The 19,971-nt window shown below is 42.7% G+C and overlaps 1 protein-coding gene across 4 annotated transcripts in view; it reads right to left on the reverse strand.

The window, feature by feature from the left end:
- Window positions 1–6,426: 6,426 nt before the first annotated feature.
- tbc1d2 (TBC1 domain family, member 2) overlaps window positions 6,427–19,971 on the reverse strand; it is a 142,781-nt gene continuing 129,236 nt past the window's right edge. The window contains exons 14-15 of one of the 4 annotated variants that reach the window (XR_011352746.1): window positions 13,233–13,316; window positions 6,427–10,180 (exon numbers count right to left, since the gene is read on the reverse strand). Coding sequence is in view for 2 of the 4 variants with exons in the window: in XM_069922752.1 (XP_069778853.1) it covers window positions 13,289–13,316 (28 nt within the window). In the remaining 2 variants the exon portion in view is untranslated. Of the gene's footprint in view, window positions 10,181–12,752; window positions 13,317–19,971 lie in introns of those variants that run through there. The other 3 variants (XR_011352736.1, XM_069922759.1, XM_069922752.1) reach the window with 3 other exon arrangements.

Genomic DNA, 19,971 nt, shown 5'->3' on the forward strand with positions numbered 1-19,971 from the left:
AAATAGGGGAGAAGATACCTGAACATATATTATATAAATGGGATGAAAAATTGGTACAACGTAGGAATTCTCCAGTATTACATCATCTGCTCAATATTTGGAAGATTCATGTAGAAAGGAATAAAACAAATTACCAACTACCAAAACTAATACTGACGCAAAATCAGCTAATCCCTTTTACAATAGATAACCTTTCCTTTAGAGAATGGGAGAAAAAAGGGATCAAAAGAATAGAAAATTGTTTTTCGGGAAATAAATTATTTTCCTTTGAACAAATGAAGGATAAATATAATATAACTCACGATACAGTGTTGGCATACTACCAACTGAAATCCTACTTGAAGGACAAATTGGGAAGCAGTCTGAGGTTACCAGAGGGAAGTAATTTTGAATATGTGATTACAGACACAATGATAATCAAAAAATTTGTAACAAACATGTATATTAAACTACAAGAAAAGGAGAATGAGGAAACAAATGGTAAAACTAAACAAAAATGGGAACAAGGTCTAAACATAAAGATAAAGAATGAAACATGGGAGAAGTTATGCTCAGGAACTATGAGAAATACAATAAATACAAGGTTACGTATGATACAATATAACTGGATACACAGGCTATACATTACACCTCAAAAGTTAAATAAATGGGACCCAACAGTATCTGACAGATGTTTTCGCTGTAAAAAGGAAATGGGAACAACAATTCATGCAATTTGGACATGTGAGAAAGTGAAAAAATTTAAGAAGGAAAATGTATGTATCTTGATCTATATGGTTTATAATGTGAAAAATAAAAAATTTAAAAAAAAAGTCCGGGAGTGTAGAGAACCTGAACTGAACATCAATACAGTGCTGAAAATAAAAGTTGAAAGGTCTGGGAACCAAGGTCTATCTTTGGATCCTGGCACAGAAATGACAGCCTGTGGTAAGCTGGTGGGCACCAAATGCTCACTAGGTGCTTGGTGTGGATGTGGAATAGGGGCAAGGTGCTGAGATTTCCGGTATCAGTGGATTCTGCAAAGGGTCGGCAAAAAAGAACTGGATCCTGTTTTGATTGGGACACATCATGAGGCCAGGCTCTACATGGAAGCTCAGACCTGTACAGCAACTATTGCTGGTGTCCGTGAAGGTGTTCTGCAGCAATAGGACAATCCTTCAGCCAAACGAGTCAATATTTGATCATGGAAAAAAGACCCACGATCATTTACAAACTTCCATCATCGACGAAGATCTCCAAATTCTAAACTCTGCTAGATTTATACTGCTTAAATAAAATGGAAATTATAGACCACCCTTGCCACTCATGCTAGAGAATAAACTGTGGTCAAAGAATCATACAACACAGAAATGGCCCTTCAGCCCAACAATTCCTTGCCAATCCATGCCCAACTAATTCATTCTCCTCATCAACTCTTCCCCTCCCACTAAATCTCCAATAACCTTTAACTGTGGCCAATTGACCTACCAACCTGCATATTCATGGGATGTGAGAGGAAAGTGCCATCCATGAGAAATTCACACAGTCGAAGAGGGAGCCTCCAAACTTTATACAGCAGCAGAGATCAGGATTGAACCCATATCGCATGAGTTGTGAGGAAGACACTCCACCCAGCTGTCATTTGTGCTCTTATTTTGAAGTTGGTTTGAAATTCCACTTCAGAAATTTGACCACAAAAGCTGTTGTTTCCAGGTTAACACATAAAGGCCATTAAATGTCATCTCAGATGGTTGCAAAAGACCTACTTCAAACAAGCTGTTTGTAAAAGTGAAGCAAGTCACTATTGCCATTCATGGATAAATTTATTGCCCTAGTTCTGACAACAGTGACTGTTAATTCAAGAGTATTTCTGGTTTCTGGCTGCTATGAGCTGGAGTACCCTGAGGTGCTGGTGGGTGCAAGATGATGTAAAGTGTGCCAGATTGTAAAACAACAACCGATGCAACTAATCCATCCCATTAATTGAGTGAACAAAGAAAAGGTGGAGGTGTTCAGCTGGTCAGCCAGCATCCATGGAGAGAGAGAAAAAAAATCAGCAGGTCAAGCAGCATCAGTGTGAAATGAATGGTTGATGTTTCAAGTCGGAACCTTTCCCTTGCATGGGAGGAAGTAGGAGCTGAAATGGTGTGGGGTGCCAGGGGCTCGTTCCTGGCAGATTATTGGGAGCCTGAAGTTGGGAGGAAGTGTGAGAAAGTCCAGATGGAGATAGAGGAGCCAGAAATTGGACAGGAGAGTGAAAATAGCCAGGATTTCTGGGCTGTAATGCCAATTCTCCTCCAAGTTCATGATTATTACATGTACATATAAAACCAGACAAAACAGTGTTTCTCCAGACCATGGTGGACACAGGTACACACACAATACACAGCACATAATAATCACATAAAGATATAATATAAAATAAACATCTAAATATTTTGGAATAATTCATTCAATTACACAATACCATTCATCCATCTCACAGCCTATGGGAAGAATCTATTTCCCAGCCAGGCACCCCTGACTTTGATGTTCCTGTACCTCCTTCTTGATGGTAATAAGTCAAAAGGTTCTTTTAGGCGGCCAGAATACCCCCAATGTAAAGCCGCATATTCTACCCCACTGCGGCTGATGAAGTACCCACCTGAATGCGGTGAACACGCCTCCGAGGCACCGACATCAAACCTCTTGCAGGAGGGATAATCGGTGGATTGCCGGGCTCCGCCGACACACCTGAAAGTGCAGCCGCTGAAAGCGGCTGCCTGGGGGGCAGGCTGATGACTATCAGCCAACAACTCCACTCCCCGCTGTCTGACAGCCCCCCGCCACACGACCTGACACCACCCCCACTGCTGCCTGACAGCCCCCCTCCACCCCACTGCCTGACGTCCCTCGCTGGCTGCCCCTGCCCCATTGTCCCCTGTTGGCCGCCCCTGCCCCAGCGTACCGCCGACCTTCCCTCCCCAGTAGGGCAGGGTTTGTCAGGCAGCAGTGAGGGGGGCTGTCGGGCAGCGGGGAGGGAGCAGCTATCAGGCAATGGGGTGGGGGCTGTTGTCAGGCAGCGGGGTGGGGCGGCTGTCGGGCAGCAGAGCGGGGGCAGCTGGTGCAGGCTGTCACAGCCCGGCTGGCCGTTCCTGCACCAGGGCCGCTCTCTACTGCTCAAAATGCGGCATAGTAATGGCGGTCATCCCTATCCATAAACCCCCACGCAGCTGGGACTGTGTGGGAAACACAGAGTGGTTTCACCTGCGTGGGGGATTATGGGTAGGGAAGATGGCCATTGCTATGCAGCATATTTATAATGGGTGGCACTGCGGCATCAGTCGCCCCACCTCCATCAGATGCGGAGGCGCTACGTGGCGCCTCTGGATATCACAGGAACTAAATGAGAAATTTCTTCTCTCAAATGATTGTGAATCTTTGAAATTGCCCATCCTTGATTCATTCAAAATTACGAATGACAGAATATTTTTGAGAGCTGAAGTATCAAGGGGATATAATAGGAAAATGGTCCCAAACGAGCTTACACATGCTCCTATTTCTTATGTTCTAACTGAATTGTTCTTTCAAAAAAGAACAGCAGAGGAATGAAGGGCTAAATGGCACCTTCCATGCTGTTCCTTTCATTTTGTTCCTAATCACACAACTCCTTCGTTCTCTGAACTTGGTAACATGCAAACAGTTCTTCCTTTACCCAAGTCGACACCCCAAAGCGACAAGCAATGCTTTTGCGTGAGTGGCAGCTGCAGCCTAGTGTGTGACCACTTCTGCTCCAAATTAGGCAATTATACCTTCAAATCCCTGTCCTGAAACTTAGAACATAGAACATTGCAGCACAGAAATAGGTATATCTACGTTGAACATGATGCCCAAATTACACTTAAAGTCTGCTACTTGCACATGTTCCATATCCTTCTATTCCCTGCATGTTTGAATGTTTATCTAGACGCCTCTTAAATTTATTATTGTATCTGTTTTGATCAGTGCTCCTGGCCATCTGTTCCAGACGCCTATCATTCTCTGTACAAAAGATTCGCCCTGCGCACCTCCTTTAAATTTTCCTCCCTTTACCTTAAATGCCTGTACCCGGGTTCAATATTTGGGCACAATACCCTGGCTCCCCTGCAGGACTGTTGGAGCATTTACTGTGGAGCTAGTATTATTCTGGGGAGATGTCAAATGGTTCTCAATGAGACTTCTTCCCAGTTCTCTGCTCATATTTATACTTCAGTGTGCATTGATAATAACATATGCACTTGCTGTTTGCTGTGCACACATTTTCTATGTAGCAACTGTCATGAACACTTTCAAAGGAACTGTATTGACTGTAAAGCACTCACCAATCTTGCATTTCTGAGGAGCTCACCGGGTACTTCTCTGGATGCTCCAAAGTGCTTTAAAGCCAATGAAATCCTTTCGAAGAGCATTTAATGCTGTAATCTATGTTGGGAAGGCACTGTGGCATTGTTGGTGATTTTATCGCTTCCTGCCAAGATCTCACATCAATTATAATTCTTCTTTTCAGCCTATTTTTGTGCCCTTACAACCAATGTTCAAACACTTGGTAGAGCTTCTGGATAGCAGATCAGCCTGTCCCCCTCCCCCCAGCTGTGTTTTTCTTCTTCTGATCCTGACCCAAACACTGCAAACCCCAATTACTTAAAATGTCCAACAATACAGCACAAGAACAGGCCCTTTGGCTCATGATGTCTGCACCAACCACGATGCCAAGTTAAACTAATCCTATCTATATCCCTCCATTCCCTGCCAGTTCATGTGCCTGTCTAAGTGCTTCCTCAAATGTTGCCGTTATATCTATTGCATCACTTACCCTGGCAGCAGGATCTAGGCTCTGTGTAAAGAACTTGGCTTCTAAATCTCCTTTAAACATTTCTCCCCTCACCTTAAATACATGCGCTGGGAAAAAGCCCTTGATTATCTACCCTATCTATGCATCTTATAACTTTACATACTTCTATCGGGTCACATTCAGCCTCTGATGCTCCAGAGAAAACAATCCAATTTTATTCAACCTCTCCTCAGACCAGGGGTGGCCAAACTTGCTTAATGTATGAACCACACACGATATACTTCAGATGTTTGAGAGCCCCAGAGCTGAAAATAAATACATACATGTTTTTACTCTTACATGCATATTTTGTTACAAAAATGTTATATAAATATTAAGAAATAGATGCATGTAATAAAATTTATTGCTGTATGTAGGTTTCAAACTGCAAATTTGTATTAGTTTCAATAATAGTTTCATAGATGGCTGTGATGCTTCATTACCCGATGAGCTGAACACTTTCTATGCCTGCTCTGAGAAGGAGATCCAAACAGTGCTTACTAGAATCCCTGCAAAGGCTGAGTGAGGACCCTGTGATATCTGTCTCTGAGGACAACATCAGATTCAAGAGTGTGAACTTTCACAAGGTGTCAGGCCCTGATGGCGTACTTGACAGGGTACTGAACGCTGGAGCGTTCATGAACATTTTCAACCTCTCATTGCCGCAGTCAGGTGTTCCCACTTGCTTCAAAAGGGCATCAATCATCCCGATATGAGCAGTACGAGCTGGCTCAACGACTGTCGCCCAGTAGCACTAACTTCTATTGTGATTAAATACTTTGAGAGGCTGGTCATGGCCGGAATTAGCACGTACCTAAGCAAACGTCTGACGTCTAAACCCACTGCAATTAGCCTATTGTTACCATAGCAGATGCAATTATCACTGGCTCTCCACTCAGCTCTGGATCACCTCAAAACAGTAATTCATACATATGGGTGCTTTTCATAGACTACAGCTTGGCCTTCAATACCATTATTTCCTCAGTGCTGGTCAAGAAGCTACAAAGTCTAGGCCTCTGTACCCCCCTCTGCAATTGGATCCTGGACTTTTTCATCGGAAGACCACAGTCAGTACGAATTGGAAACAATGTTTCGTCCTCACTGATTAACAACACAGGATGTGTGCTTAGCCCACTGCTCTACTCATTATATACCCATGACTGTGAGGCTGTGTGGCCAGGCACATTTCAAATGCTATCAATAAATTTGCCAAGGACACCACAGTTGTCAGGAGAATCACAAACGGCAATGAGGAAACATACAAGAGGGAGGTAGATCAGCCCATTGGATGGTGTCACACCAACGACCTTACACTCAACATTAGCAAAACCAGCGAGATGATTGTGGACTTCAGAAGGAAGTCAAGGGAACATGACCCAGTCCTCTTCAAATGTTCACCAGTGGAGAGGATCAAGAACTTCAAATTTCTGGGTGTCAACATCTTCGAAGATCTGTCCTGGAGCCTCCATGTCGATGCAATCATGAAGAAGGCTCACCAGTGGCTACACTTTGTGAAGTAAAACATGAAAATCTGCAGACACCGTGGTTGAAGTAAAAACACAAATCTGTAGAAACTCAGCAGGTCAAGCAGTGTCTTTTATATAGCAAAGGTAAAAATACATGACTGACGTTTCAGGCTTGAGCCCTTCATCAAGATATGGAAAAATGCTGGCAGGCCTCTGAACAAAAGAGAGGAGGGATAGTCGCAAAGGCAGGAGGTGATAGATTGAGAAGGGAGGGAGGGGATAGCAGCAATCAAGGGGTGGGGTGATGGGAGAGAGGAGAACAGTAAAGGAGGGGAAGGGGAGAGCAGGTTAGCAGAAACCGGAAAAGTCGATGTTAACGCCATCTGGCTGGAGAGTTCCTCCAATTTACAGATGGTCTTGGTGGGATAGTACATAAGACTATGGACTGACATGTGAGTGTGGGAATATGATACAGAACTGAAATGGTTGGCTACTGGGAGGTCTCTGTCACTAGAGCGGATGGAGCAAAGTATCTCAGCGAAACAATCTCCCAATTTGTGCCCAGTCTCTCCAATGTAGTGAAGGTCATAAAAGGAGCATCGGATGCAGTAAATCAGTCCTGCGGATACATACCTGAAATGTTGCTTCACTTGAAAGGCCTGTTTGGGGCCCTGGACTGTGGTGAGGGAGGAGGTGTGGGCACAAGTGTTGCACCTCCTGCAGCCATGGGAAGGTTTCGGGGAGTGGGGTACTTGGTGGGGAGGATGAGTGCACAAGAGAGTCAAGGAATGAGTGGTCCCTATGGAAGACAGAGAGGGGAGGAGAGGGGAAGATATGTCTGGTAGTGGGACCCTGTTGTAAGTGCCAGAAATTCTGTAGGATAACATGTTGGATGCGGAAGCTGGTGGGGTGATAGGTAAGGATAAGGGGGATTCTATGTTTGTTGCATCTGGGGGCAGAGGGTGGGGTTGCAGGTGAGGGCTGAGTTGATGGTGGTGGAGGGGAAGCCACAGGTGTGGAAGCAGGCAAAATTTCTGAAGATCTGGACTGGAAGACCTCATCTTGGGAACAGATGTGGCAGAGACAGAGAAATTGAGAGAAGGAAAAAGAATCCTTGCAGGGGATAGGGTGCGAGGAAGTGTAGTCAAGGTCATTGACTATGAGTTCAACAGCTCTGCCCCTCCTCATCCCACCCTCCCTTCCACTCTTCCCAGATGCCAGTGGGATCGAGGAGCAGCACCTGGGAGCGGAGGCTGGAGTATGGACTAGTCTAACCTCTATGCTGTCTGGTGCTAACTCTCCATCCAGTGGGGCCAGGGCTTGCCCATGCCCACTTACAGGGCCTTCACTGCTGCTGCCAGCTCCAGCTCTGTCCTGGCTAAACACCTGGATGATGTCCTCATTGGGGACTCCTCCAGCCTCTTTTTCCCATCTCCGTTATTTTAATTTCCCCTCTGCCAGAGAGCCTGGAAATTCACCCCTTCTCTGGGGCAGGCCATGGCTCATCGGAGCTCTCTTGGCCCAGACCTGGCTTCCCTGCAGAGGACCCTCAGTTTTGCCCAACCCTCCTACCACACACCCCATGTTGGCCGGCACTCTGTAGTGGCCCAACCCGAACGAAGAGAAACTGACTCCCGTGCACTGCTTGCTCTGCTCCTCCAGTGTCTTCCCTCTCCTTGTCACGCAGCCCCAATTGTGACCATCCTGGGACCCCTGATCTGGCTGCAGGGATTTGGAACATCCTGGGCTGGCTTCGGGAGTCCTGGTATCTCCTCCAGCCAACATATTTCTGCAAGCTGTTCTTTACATGTCAAAGAACCGCATGTGGCTTACGAGCACCCCCACCTTATACCTAATAGTTTTTGAACCAGGCAACATCCTAATGATGCACCAAAGCCTCCACATAATTCCTGTAATGCAAAGATGTGAAGACCTCAAATGTTGCCTAATCAAAATTTTAAACAGCAGAACGACTTACCAACTTTTATACTCATTGCACCAATCGATGAAGACAAGTATGTCCTACGACTTCTTCACCATCTCCTCTACTTGGTTTGCCACTTTCAGCAAGCTACGGCTTTGCACTCCAAGATCCTCCTGTGCATCTTAAGGGACCAACCATTTACTGAAAACTTTCTTCTTACATTTGACCACCCACATTGACCTACCCTCATTCGTCATTATTGTTACCTCCTCTAAAAGCACAATAGTTGTAAGACAAGACTTCTTCTACACTAACCCTAATAAGTCTGTGCTTTTCCAGGGGATAAGATTTCCATGAAATCCTATCCCTAAGAATCTTTGCCAATAATTTATCTTCGACTGATGTAAGGTTCGCTGAAGTTTTATGTCCATGTTTTGTCCCTAGTGCCTTTCTTAAAAAAGAAACATTGGCTATTCTCCAGTTCTCTGGGACTTTGACCAAAGAGGACACAAAAATCTCAGTCAAGGCCCCAACAATTTCTTCTCTAACTCTCACTATCACCTGGGATAGACATCATCAGGCCCTGGGGACCTATCCACCTTCCTGTTCTTCTAAAGATCCAACATGTCCTCCTTGGTATCACCAAGAATATCAGCATATCCATCCTGGATCTTTCCATCCTCTACATCATACTCCTTGGTGAATTCTGATGCAAATAACTAATTTAGTATTGGCTCACTTCCTCTGGCTCCAGACATCAATTCCCTCCTTTGTCCTTGAGTTGTTCTACCCTCTCCCTAGCTATCCTCATGCTTTCTAACCTAAGTATAAAATACCTTGGGGTTCTCGTTGATCCAATTTACCATAGATATTCCATTGCCCCTTTTAGTTCTCTTGATTTCCTGATTGTTCTTTCCTGCTTCCATTATGTTCTTCAAAGACCTTGTCCAATTTCAGCTTTTTTCTGACTAAATTTATAACATCTCCCATCATGCAATATTCCCAGACTTTGCCATCCTTGTCTTCCTTTCTCATAGGAACATGTTGGTCCTGAATTCTGACTAGCTGGCCTTTAAACACCTTTCATATGTCAGATATGAACTTACCATTTAATAGTTGCTCCCATTCTCCTCTCCTCATCTCTTGCCTAATACTGTTGTAATCAGCCTTCCTCCAAAGTTGTCCTCCCCACCCTCACCTGAGGTCCAGTCATATCCTTATCCAGAAGGATGTTGAAACATAAGGAATTATAATCACTGTTCCTAAATTGCTCTCATACTGAAACTCTGATCACTTTGCTAAACTCATTTCCCAATACTTCCCTAGTAAGGCTCAGTGTGTCAACTATACATCTCTATGCCATTCAGAAACAGCACAGCATTTTGAAGTGCAACACAGGAGTTAAGCAGGCAAATGTGAGGTGAAGTCATCGCACATGAATCCAAAGACTTTTTTCACTCAGTACTACATCATGTTCAAGGTCTGGGAGGGATTTGGTATGGTAGAAGCTGACAGGCTGCTTTTCCTGGATGCAGAGTTTAGGACTACACAAAAGATTCACATGATAAGGTTTTGGCCATTTGGGAGTGAGATGAGAAAGTTTGGGGCAGACTTGTAATGTATGATGGGACAGGATTGAGGAGCCAAGTGGCCAACACCTGCTGTTATTTTCTTCTGAATGTCTTTCCTCAGTGCTAATCTCTGGGATTCTCTACCCAAGAAAATGTAGTCACTCAGTGGTGGGCTATATTACAGGGCTGTGACAGAATTTTGTACATGAGGGTATCACCAAATGATCTGTTTGCACTAACTTCTTCTTTCTTCTTCTTTGGCTTGGCTTCGCAGACGAAGATTTATGGAGGGGAAATGTCCACGTCAGCTGCAGGCTCGTTAGTGGCTGACAAGTCCGATGCAGGACTACATCTGTGAATATTCATCATCTCTTTTCTGTCTTGTTATATTCTGCAAATATAATTTATATTACTGCAGTAGGTGTATTTTATTTACGTATGTAGCTGCAATTAAAAATTTCAGTGCATCTGTATATTGTACTTAAGTGTATGACAGTGAACTTTCATACTCTAGGGCAGGGGTGGCCAAACTACAGCCCCAGGGCCAACAGCGGCCGATACCCATTTTTAAATGGCCCAGGGTGAATTTTTAAAATAAAATGGAATGTGGCCCGCTCGAACATATAGTGCCCTCCATAATGTTTAGGACAGACATTTTTTTCCTTTACTTGCTCCTGTGTTCCACAGTTTTCAATTTGTAATCACACAACTCACATGTAATTAAAGTGCACATTCCAGATTTTATTCAACGTTATTTGTATACTTCTGGTGTTGATACTGTGCAATTGCTCAGCAAAAGGAGATGTAAGCCGCTCCTTCTGTCCGATAACCTACAGGTCACCCTTGGGCAAGGTGCAGTTACTGCTTAGCCTCCCAATTAGGGTCACGTGAAGCCAGGGATTGCAGATGGTGGATGGTTTTTCCAAGAAGATTCTACAAATTGTAATTTATGGTTGTACATTTAAAAACGCTGGGCAGATGAATCTGATGATCAATGGTCAGGGTTACCCATCCAGTATGGACACTGAAACTCAAGAAGGCAACGGGAAACCACCAGTATTTTTTCCCTTGTATAATCATGAACTCAACATTGACTTCGGACTCACCTCAAAGATGGAGCCTTTACCGAAGGAGAACAGGGGAGGCAAAAACTACAATTCGGAGGATCGGAGGTTGTGACACATGGAGAGATATGATTGCCCATGCTGAATGGCAAAGAACCTGAATGAATGATTTATATACATTTTGGTTTGACCATGTAGAAATTACAGCACTTTTTGACTATACATAATTCCCCCATTTCAGGGCACCATAATGTTTGGAACATTCGCCTTCACAGGTGTTTGTGATTACTCAGGTATGTTTAATTGTTTCATTGGTGTGGGTATAAGTGAACTAGGCTTGATTCTAAGTTTTTGATCACTTTGAAGAATGTAGTTGCCATTTTTCAATAGAGGACCAGAGTTGTGCCAATGAACGTCATAGAAGGCATTATGGGGCTGAAGGACAAGAAAAAACAGTAAGAGACATTGCCCAAACTTTAGGATTACCAAAATCATCATTAAGAAGAAAGGGCGTACTGGTGAACTCAGAAATCACAAAGGGTCTGGTGGTCAAGGAAGACTCCACTGCAGATGACAGAAGAATTCTCATAATGAAGAAAAATCCCTAAACATATGTCTGACAGATCAGAAACACTCTTCAGGAGGCAGGAGGTGGATGTGTCAATGACTACTGTCCGCAGAAGACTTCATGAAAAGAAATGCAGAGGCTACACTGCATGGAGGGCACTGTACCATATATGTGTGTATAAAAGTTGATACCATGTAAAAAGTCGATCCGCCTATTTTGATGAAAAATCTGGTATTTTCCATATATCACATGTAAATTTTGACCTCCTGAGTTGGCCCAGATGTCTTAGAGCATACTGTAAAATCAGAAATGAAAAATAGATTTTAAATAAATGGAGTTACAGCATCACTTTGTTCTGTAAACAGAACAACCACATTCAGAGAGATTTGATCATTGAGGTTTATCACTGGAGGTGTGATGTATAATCAGTTCTTCCTCAAGAATAGGCTCTTCCATGCCTGCATGGTGAAGAGTTTATTCTAAATTTAATAGAAATCATCACGTTCATTTTTAATTTTACATTAGATGGTAAATCCTTTTTAGCTGTTTGCACACTGTAATGTAAATTAGTCTTTGTTCAAAGCAACCCATTATGTTACCTGAGTTCCACAAAACATTATCAGTGACCTTGTCCCTCTCCACAGTATAAACAAGGACAGCACCCTGGTTGCACAGGTATGCCCCAGATGATTGTTTTGCCATCAGTATAAGGAGCCAGCTGTAGCGTGGTAAACACAGGGAGCTCTGCGATGCATAGTATGCTTTCTGTGTCATGTACAGAGCTAACATCCAGTACCTGAATGCCACTATTGTGATCCAGTTGTCAGTCATGGCTTTGTGGGTAGTACACTTGCTTCTGAACTTTGTATTCAATGTAGATTGGAAGCACCAGCTGTGCCTTGTTCTCCACTCATGAAACACAGATCCTTTGACTTCATTTTGGTGGCAGAGTACAATATACAATCACAATGGTGTGTATATAATGTGAGACAAGCAACCAAGGGATAACATTCAAAAACATGAGTTTAAGAAACTGAAGCCCACGAAGCCAGGTTGATACTCCAGCGTAATTCTGAAGGGCTGCACAGTCAGAGGTACTGTCTTTGAAACAAAACATTAAACCAACATTCTTTCTATTCTCTGAGATGAAGTCAATAGGAGTTTTTAGACTGCAGGCTTCTAATGGCACGATCAAAAAAAAGGAATTTTGCCGCTACAAGGGCAGTCTAAAAAGGAATGTGCAGGAATTTTGAGTCAATTCCTGCCCCGCGATTTATCCCGCAGGACCCCGACAAATTCTTGGAGGAAGCCCGCAGTGTAAATCGTACCGGAAAAATTCACTCTGCTGCAGGTCCAACCACTGCGACTGTTGCACTCAGGTACTTGCAGTCTAAAAAGGCCCCCAACGTGAACGACCACATGGGCAGTAATTATGTAAATTTTTTTCAGTGATTTTCCCAACATTGCAATCTAAAAAAACATTAGTGATTGCAAGGCACTATTTTGAGAATAAATAGAGGACTACTCCTTTGTCTCCTAGTCAATATTAAATCATCAATAAACTTTATAACAAAAGATTATCTGCTTGGTTTCACGGTACCTTGTGGGTCATGATCCTGGATCACAACTTGAAACATTTGTCCATCCCTCTGCCTCCATAGATGCTGCCTAACCTTGGGAAGTTCTTCCAGCAGCTTGTTTCTTGCGCCTGATTACAGGATCTACAGACTGAGGTTTATGGAACCTTGCTGCACGCAATTATTCACCTCGCATGAATAGATCATCATTCTTCTTCATCCTCAAGCTCTCACCTTTCAATCAAGTCGACCCATGCATTTCTCAACAGGGACCATACTTCCAAAGTACTTCATTGGCTGTAAACTACTTGGGAAGTCCTGAAAGAGATGTGAGAGGCACGACAGAAATAAAAGGATCTTTATAACCTTATCAATATTTCTTTCTTTCTCCCGCACATGTTTATTTAATTTCCCCTGAAGTGTATCAATTCTATTTGCCTCAGATATGGTGAGATTGATTCTGAAGAAATAAAGTACAATACTCCATACAGTTTATGTTATATTGTAGGAGGCATAAAGGGAGGACCACTGCTGCTAATAAATGCAAACTGAATGTCTGTAATTGAACCTGCAGCCAACTTCCATTCTGCATTTTATTTCATGACACTTCCCATGTTAGCCCCTAGCTGCAGACAAACGCCACATTATATATACTATTGAGATTGAATATTGTTCTCTGTGAGGACTGAATGCCCTGAGCCAATGTTGCATATTCAACATCAGTCTATGTAAATAAAAAGCCATTATGTAACTTCAGAGCGCGGGGGTGGGGAGGGGGGGTGGGGGGATGAATGAATGCAAGGGTGATGTATGAAAGTTTCAGGTTATGCAGTGTGTGACCAAAAAAAAACAGGGCAGCATTGGAAAAATCAATGAAAAGGTGAGCAATGGTAGAGAAAAGGGTATCTTCAGCAGCTTGGGAATGGATCTGGATGGAGGCGATGTGACAGGAGATAATATTGACAAAGACATGAATATGGAAGCGGAAGATCTCACCAGCATCAAGATTGCTTCACAAGAAATAGGGATCTCACTACCGATTCCCTGCAAAAACACCTCTGGTCATAGGCCCTCAGCTAGAATAACACCTTTCTACCACTACCCCCTGTCTTCGGTGGGCCAGCCAATTCTGAATCCAAACCATCAATTCATTGTGGACCCCCATGCATCTGCACCTTCTGGCTCAGCCGACAATGAGGGACAATGTCAAATGCCTTACTGAAGTCTCTGTCAACAAATCCACTGCCTTGCCCTTGTCAACAATCTTCATCACCTCCTCAAAAAGAACAGATTTGTAAGACATGACAGGCCTCACACAAAACCATCCCTGATTGTTCCTAAGCTGACCACATCTTCCCAAATATCCTATCTCAATGTATCCTCTCCAGCAGTTTTTCTATTAATGATGTGAAGATCACTGATCTTCAATTTCCTGGATTATCCCTGTTTCCCCTCTTTTTAAAAAAATTACCAAATGGTGGATTAGCCAATTAACCTACAACCCCATATGTTTTGGAGGATGGGAGGAAACTAGAGCACCCGGGAAAAATCCAATGCAGATATGGGGAGAACATACAAACTCCTTACAGACAGCACTAGATTCGAACCTGGTACAGTACTGTACAAAGGTTCGACACTGGCTACTCTCCAGTCTTCCGTGACTTCGCCTACTGCTAGTGAAGATACAAAGATCTTTGTCGAGGCTGCACCAATCTCCTAACTTGCCTGTTTCAATAACCTGGAACTTATTCCATCAGGTCCTGGAGACTTATCCACTTTAATGCTCTCTCTTTCCTGCTCTCTGCCTTTTATCTCAGTTGTCATGCCATTTTTAAAAATTGGAAATGGAAAAAAAGTTGACATCATGTTAGAAATAAGAGTGTGAGTGGAGAATGTTTTTAAAAATTACTACCAGCTGGTTAAATCAGCAAATGAATCACTGGTAATTTCATTCATGAGTCATTACTTTTCTGCTGTTGATTTAATGCCTGTGATTCATGGGATGTTAGAAAAAGGAAGAAAAGAATTCAATCGTTTTGCTCCCTTGTATCATTATGAATTACAGGTATTATTGCATAGATATAAAAGCACAAACCAGCAGCAAAATTATCGTTAACCTTTTAGTAGCTGATGCTGTAACCCTTGGAATTACAGAATCTGGGAAGAAGTTAGTCAGTCTATTGTGCCTGTTCTGGTTCTTTTCAAGAATTATCCCCAGAGCCCAATTTTCAAGAATTTATCCAGTTCAATTAACTCTGTTCTAACTGGGCTTTCACACAAAGCATCACCAGGTAACAACAAACCATGACCAAAAACATTTTCCCCCATCTATTCTACCCCCCCAAAACCAACCCCTCTGTTTACTGATCAAATATTTTGTCTGATTATTGATTTTATTCTGACGGAAGCAATTTCTTACTTCCTCCGTCAAAGCCCTTCCTAATGTCGAACACCCGAATTAAACGACCCACCAAACTTCAAAAATCAGCAAAGAGACCACAAACACTAGAAAGTGCAACAAAAACAGAAAATGCTGGCAATAATCAGGAAGTCAGGCACGATCGGTGGAGGGAGGAACAAGGATAATGTTTTAGGTCAATGAGCTTTTGTCAGAATTCAGAGAAGTTACAAATCAAGCATATTCTGAGTTGGGGAGAAGGGGGAAGGAATAGAGAGCGAAAAAAATAACGTCTGTGATATGGAAATCAAGGGCAAGTGGGTGTCACAGCACTGGTGTTGCCACTGTGGTATGGGAAAGCTCAACAGTGGGGGCTTGCCAACTGCTACTGATTTTGTCATGGTGATGGGGAGAGGAATAAGGAAAGAAAATCATTGAGAGCTGGAACGCTAAGGTGCAAAACACTGCAGCCAGTATGAGAATTCTGAAAATACCAAACATCATCTGTGGAGAAATGTTATTTCATTTCCCATTCTCTTCTCTCACCCCTTTCCTCCTCCCAGCCACAGATAGAAAGAAGCTGGTTCTTTTGTCCTATTGTCCATTCAATGGATCATCCTCCATAATTTCTCCCACCTTCAATGTTTTGCCACCACCTTCATCCTTTGAATATTCCAAAAGAATCAGAGTTATACAGCAGGAAATGCTTCCTTTGGCTCAACTTGTCCACACCGACTGAGTTTCCAACCTGAGCCAGTCCTGTTTGCCTGCTTGTGGCCCTTTCCAAATTGGCGGTGCTGTTTTAGTGCTGATATGGCAGCACTTGTCACTGCTGCAGGTCCAGGAAAAGTGGGGAGCAGGGCCTTTCAGTGTTCCTCTACAGGATCCTACTGCCCTGCCATCCTGCCTGATAGACCCGTGCAAATTTAAATTGCCTGTAGAATGGGGCTTGTGGCAGTTTTTACAGCAATGTCCTCAGAGGTCTGGATCCATGACAATGGCACCCATGTTCCATAGCCAGACTTTAAGGGTTGTGGATTCTGGGGAAGCAGAGGGGGAGAACACCACTGCAACGAGAAGGAGAAGCCTTGGTATGGGCTCTAAAGGGTAGGAAACCATGGCTGCGGACCAGGATCCATTTTGGGGCTCAACAGCAGAAAGGCCTCACACCAGGGTTCTGGAAATCAACTATTGGGTCCAGGATTCATGAGGGTGATGGTGGTGAGCAGGGCTCCCAAAATGAATTTGAGACCAGCAGCTGATGAGGTGTGACTTGGTTGCCTGGACTTCATTGATGGGACAGACAGGAGGCCTTGTGGCTACAGAAGTTATGGGGGTGCAGGAGCCAGTGGTGGGATCCATGGTCTCTTGATCTTGCAGGCCAAATATAATTATATCGCGGGCCAAATTTGGCCCGCGGGCCAGAGTTTGACATGTGTGTGGACAACCCTTCTGGACTTTTGCTCTCTTTTGACCTCTTGATAATGAGTTTATTGTCATACATATGGTACAATGTACATATGCACCAAAATTCTTACTTGCTACAGCCAAACAGGTACTTATAAAGAAAACATATCATAGTAATCTAATTGAATTAAATTAAGAGACAATAAATACATAATGTGTATCGTCCTTTTCATTTCCAATTGGCGTCGTGATAACAACCCCCTCAACTTCTCTGCTCCCCTCACCCACTTCAATTTCACGCAGTCCGAACATTCATAAAGCAACCAAGTCAGGCAGTCCTGATACAGGGTCTTGACCTGAAACATTTACAATTCCTTTCCCCACCCCCTCATAGTCGCTACTCTACCTGGTGAATTCCTTCAGTAGCTTGGTTTCTGCTTGAGCTATTATCACAGATAGATGAGTGACACAGACCAAGAAATTAACCTGCTTCTAACAATGTTGGCTGAGGGAAAAATATTGCCCGTTCTTCAAAATAATGAATGGGTTCCTTCACAACCTCAAGAGTAGAAAGTAGGGAGGAGGAGTCACGTGATGGAGTAGTGGCCGGACGGTGAACTCCAGCCCTCTCCAGAAAAGTCGGGAAAAACAAAGGAAAACATAAAGGCACAGAAATAAAAGTTACAGAAAAGTGAGTATAAAGGTGGAAAGAAGATGGCGACAAAAAAAGAAAAATCGAAAGCAACGGTAAGAAGAGAGGAAGAGAAGACAAAGGAGGAAAAAGGTGAAGGCCTTACCTGTCCGAAGAGGCCCGCTGCGGAGAGAGAAACCCGCTCCCTCAGGTCGGTAAATAATGGACTACAAAAATGGCTCGCAGAGCCGAGTAAAAGTGCGCGATGCGAATGAAAAAAAACACACCGACGGGAGGGGGGACCAACTGGGGAGTCGATCTCCACAGCCGGCAACGACAGCTGCAGAACACCTGCAGCAAGAAGAGACCACAGAAGACAATAGAAACAAGAAAGAAGAGGAGGAAAGGGCACCAAAGAAACAACAGATGGCCAACCCAGAGGAAGAAGAGGAAGAGGAAGAGTACAGTGAAATAGAAGAAGAAAAGAAAGGCAAGATAAAGGATATACTTTCTCTTATTAAAGGATACATGGAGTCATTTAAAGAATGGCAAACACAGGAATTTAAGGATTTAAGAAAAAGAATAAACAACACAGAAGAGAAAATAAATAAAATGGAGATGACCTTAACAGAAATGGGAAAGAAAATGGACAAGATGGAAGAGCGGGCAGTAGCAGCAGAAATGGAGGTAGAAGACTTAAAAAAGAAATTGGAGGAATCTAATAAAAAAACTAAAGCGACACAAGAACTACTAGCTCAAAAAATAGATACAATGGAAAACCATAACAGAAGAAATAACATAAAGATAGTGGGCCTTAAGGAAGATGAAGAAGGCAAGAATATGAGGGAGTTTATAAAAGAGTGGATCCCTAAGACCCTAGGATGTCCAGAACTACAGCAAGAAATGGAAATAGAAAGGGCACATAGAGTATTGGCCTCTAAACCACAACCACAACAAAAACCAAGATCTATTGTAGTAAAATTCCTAAGATATACTACAAGAGAAAAGGTACTGGAGAAGACAATGGAAAAAGTAAGAGAGGGCAACAAACCACTGGAGTATAAAGGGCAAAAAATCTTCATTTATCCAGATATAAGTTTTGAACTCCTAAAGAAGAGAAAAGAGTTCAATACAGCAAAGGCGATTTTATGGAAGAAAGGGTATAAATTTATACTAAAGCATCCGGCGGTATTGAAAATATTTATTCCAGGACAACAAAACAGACTATTCACGGATCCAGAAGAAGCACGAAAATTTGCAGAACAATTACAAAAATAGACTGAGGGAGGAAGACAGGTAATGAGAGTTAAAATGATCACGATTGATATGTATGTGGGTAAAGACAAAAATAGACTGAGGGATGAAGACGGGTAATGAGAGTAAAAATGATCACGATTGATATGTATGCAGGTAAAGAGGTATAAGAGTGAATAGAGACAATGTGCATACGTGAATGTATCTGTACTTAGAGGAAAATATAGATAGTATAGACAAGAATTAATAAGGGAAGGTAATGGAATAGAGAGAATAAGGAGGGAATTAAAAGAGTGACCTTTGTGACATATGAAAAGTGAAATCTTTTCTGGGGGTGGCGGGGTGGGGGGAAATAGCGGTCACTGCAAAATCAGTTGACGCTTGCGAGTGGATTCGCAAATCCAAATGGAGAGGGGAGATGTGGTTGTCCGACAAGGGATAAAGGACAACTCAGGAGGGGAAGGGGAGATTGGGGATAAATAAGATAGAAATAGCAGAATAAGGAAAATGTTGGATGTTGTAGGAATGTTGTCTTATAAAGAGTTGAAAATAAGAAAACAGAAATGGAAAAGGAGGAAAGGTAATGATGGAAAAACGGAAAGAGAAGATAAACAAAATATAAAAGGGCTACGCTGAACTATATGACTTTAAATATTAATGGAATACATAACCAAATTAAAAGGAAGAAACTACTAAATTTAAATGAATAAATATATTCCATTAGAAAAAATAACATATAGGTTAAGAAATAATATTGAAATATTCGAACAAGTATAGGAGCCTTACATTAAATACAATAGCGAAAACCTACCGGGGACAAACATTACTTAAGTTGATGGAAGGAGAAGGAAAGAAAAGAATGGACTCAGTAGAATTTCTAGTGTATTTTTGTTGAATGACAACATTGTCTGACTGGCTTAATGCAACCTAGATTGTATACTTAAAATGGATGAGAGGGGGGGGGGGTGGGGGGGTGGCTTGGGAGGAAGGGGGGGGGAGAAAAAGTCACTGTATATGTGTGAAAAAGACATAGTGTATATCATGGCTAATGTGATTTATGGTGTGAAAAATAAAAAATTTAAAAAAAAGAGTAGAAAGTAGGGCCTTGAAAAAAGGAATAAAAAAGATTGGAATACATTACATACTGAAATTGCTTTAATTTTAAAAGAACTGGTTTCATGAATGAAACTGAAAAGGATTGAATGCAAGATGGAGAATCCTTTCAGAATTAATCCAAGTTGACCCTGAATATTGAATCGTGACTCAATGCCTCAGAGTTAGAA

The sequence above is a fragment of the Narcine bancroftii genome, chromosome 1 (genome assembly GCF_036971445.1).
Source record: "Narcine bancroftii isolate sNarBan1 chromosome 1, sNarBan1.hap1, whole genome shotgun sequence".
Classification (NCBI taxonomy): Eukaryota; Metazoa; Chordata; class Chondrichthyes; order Torpediniformes; family Narcinidae; genus Narcine; species Narcine bancroftii.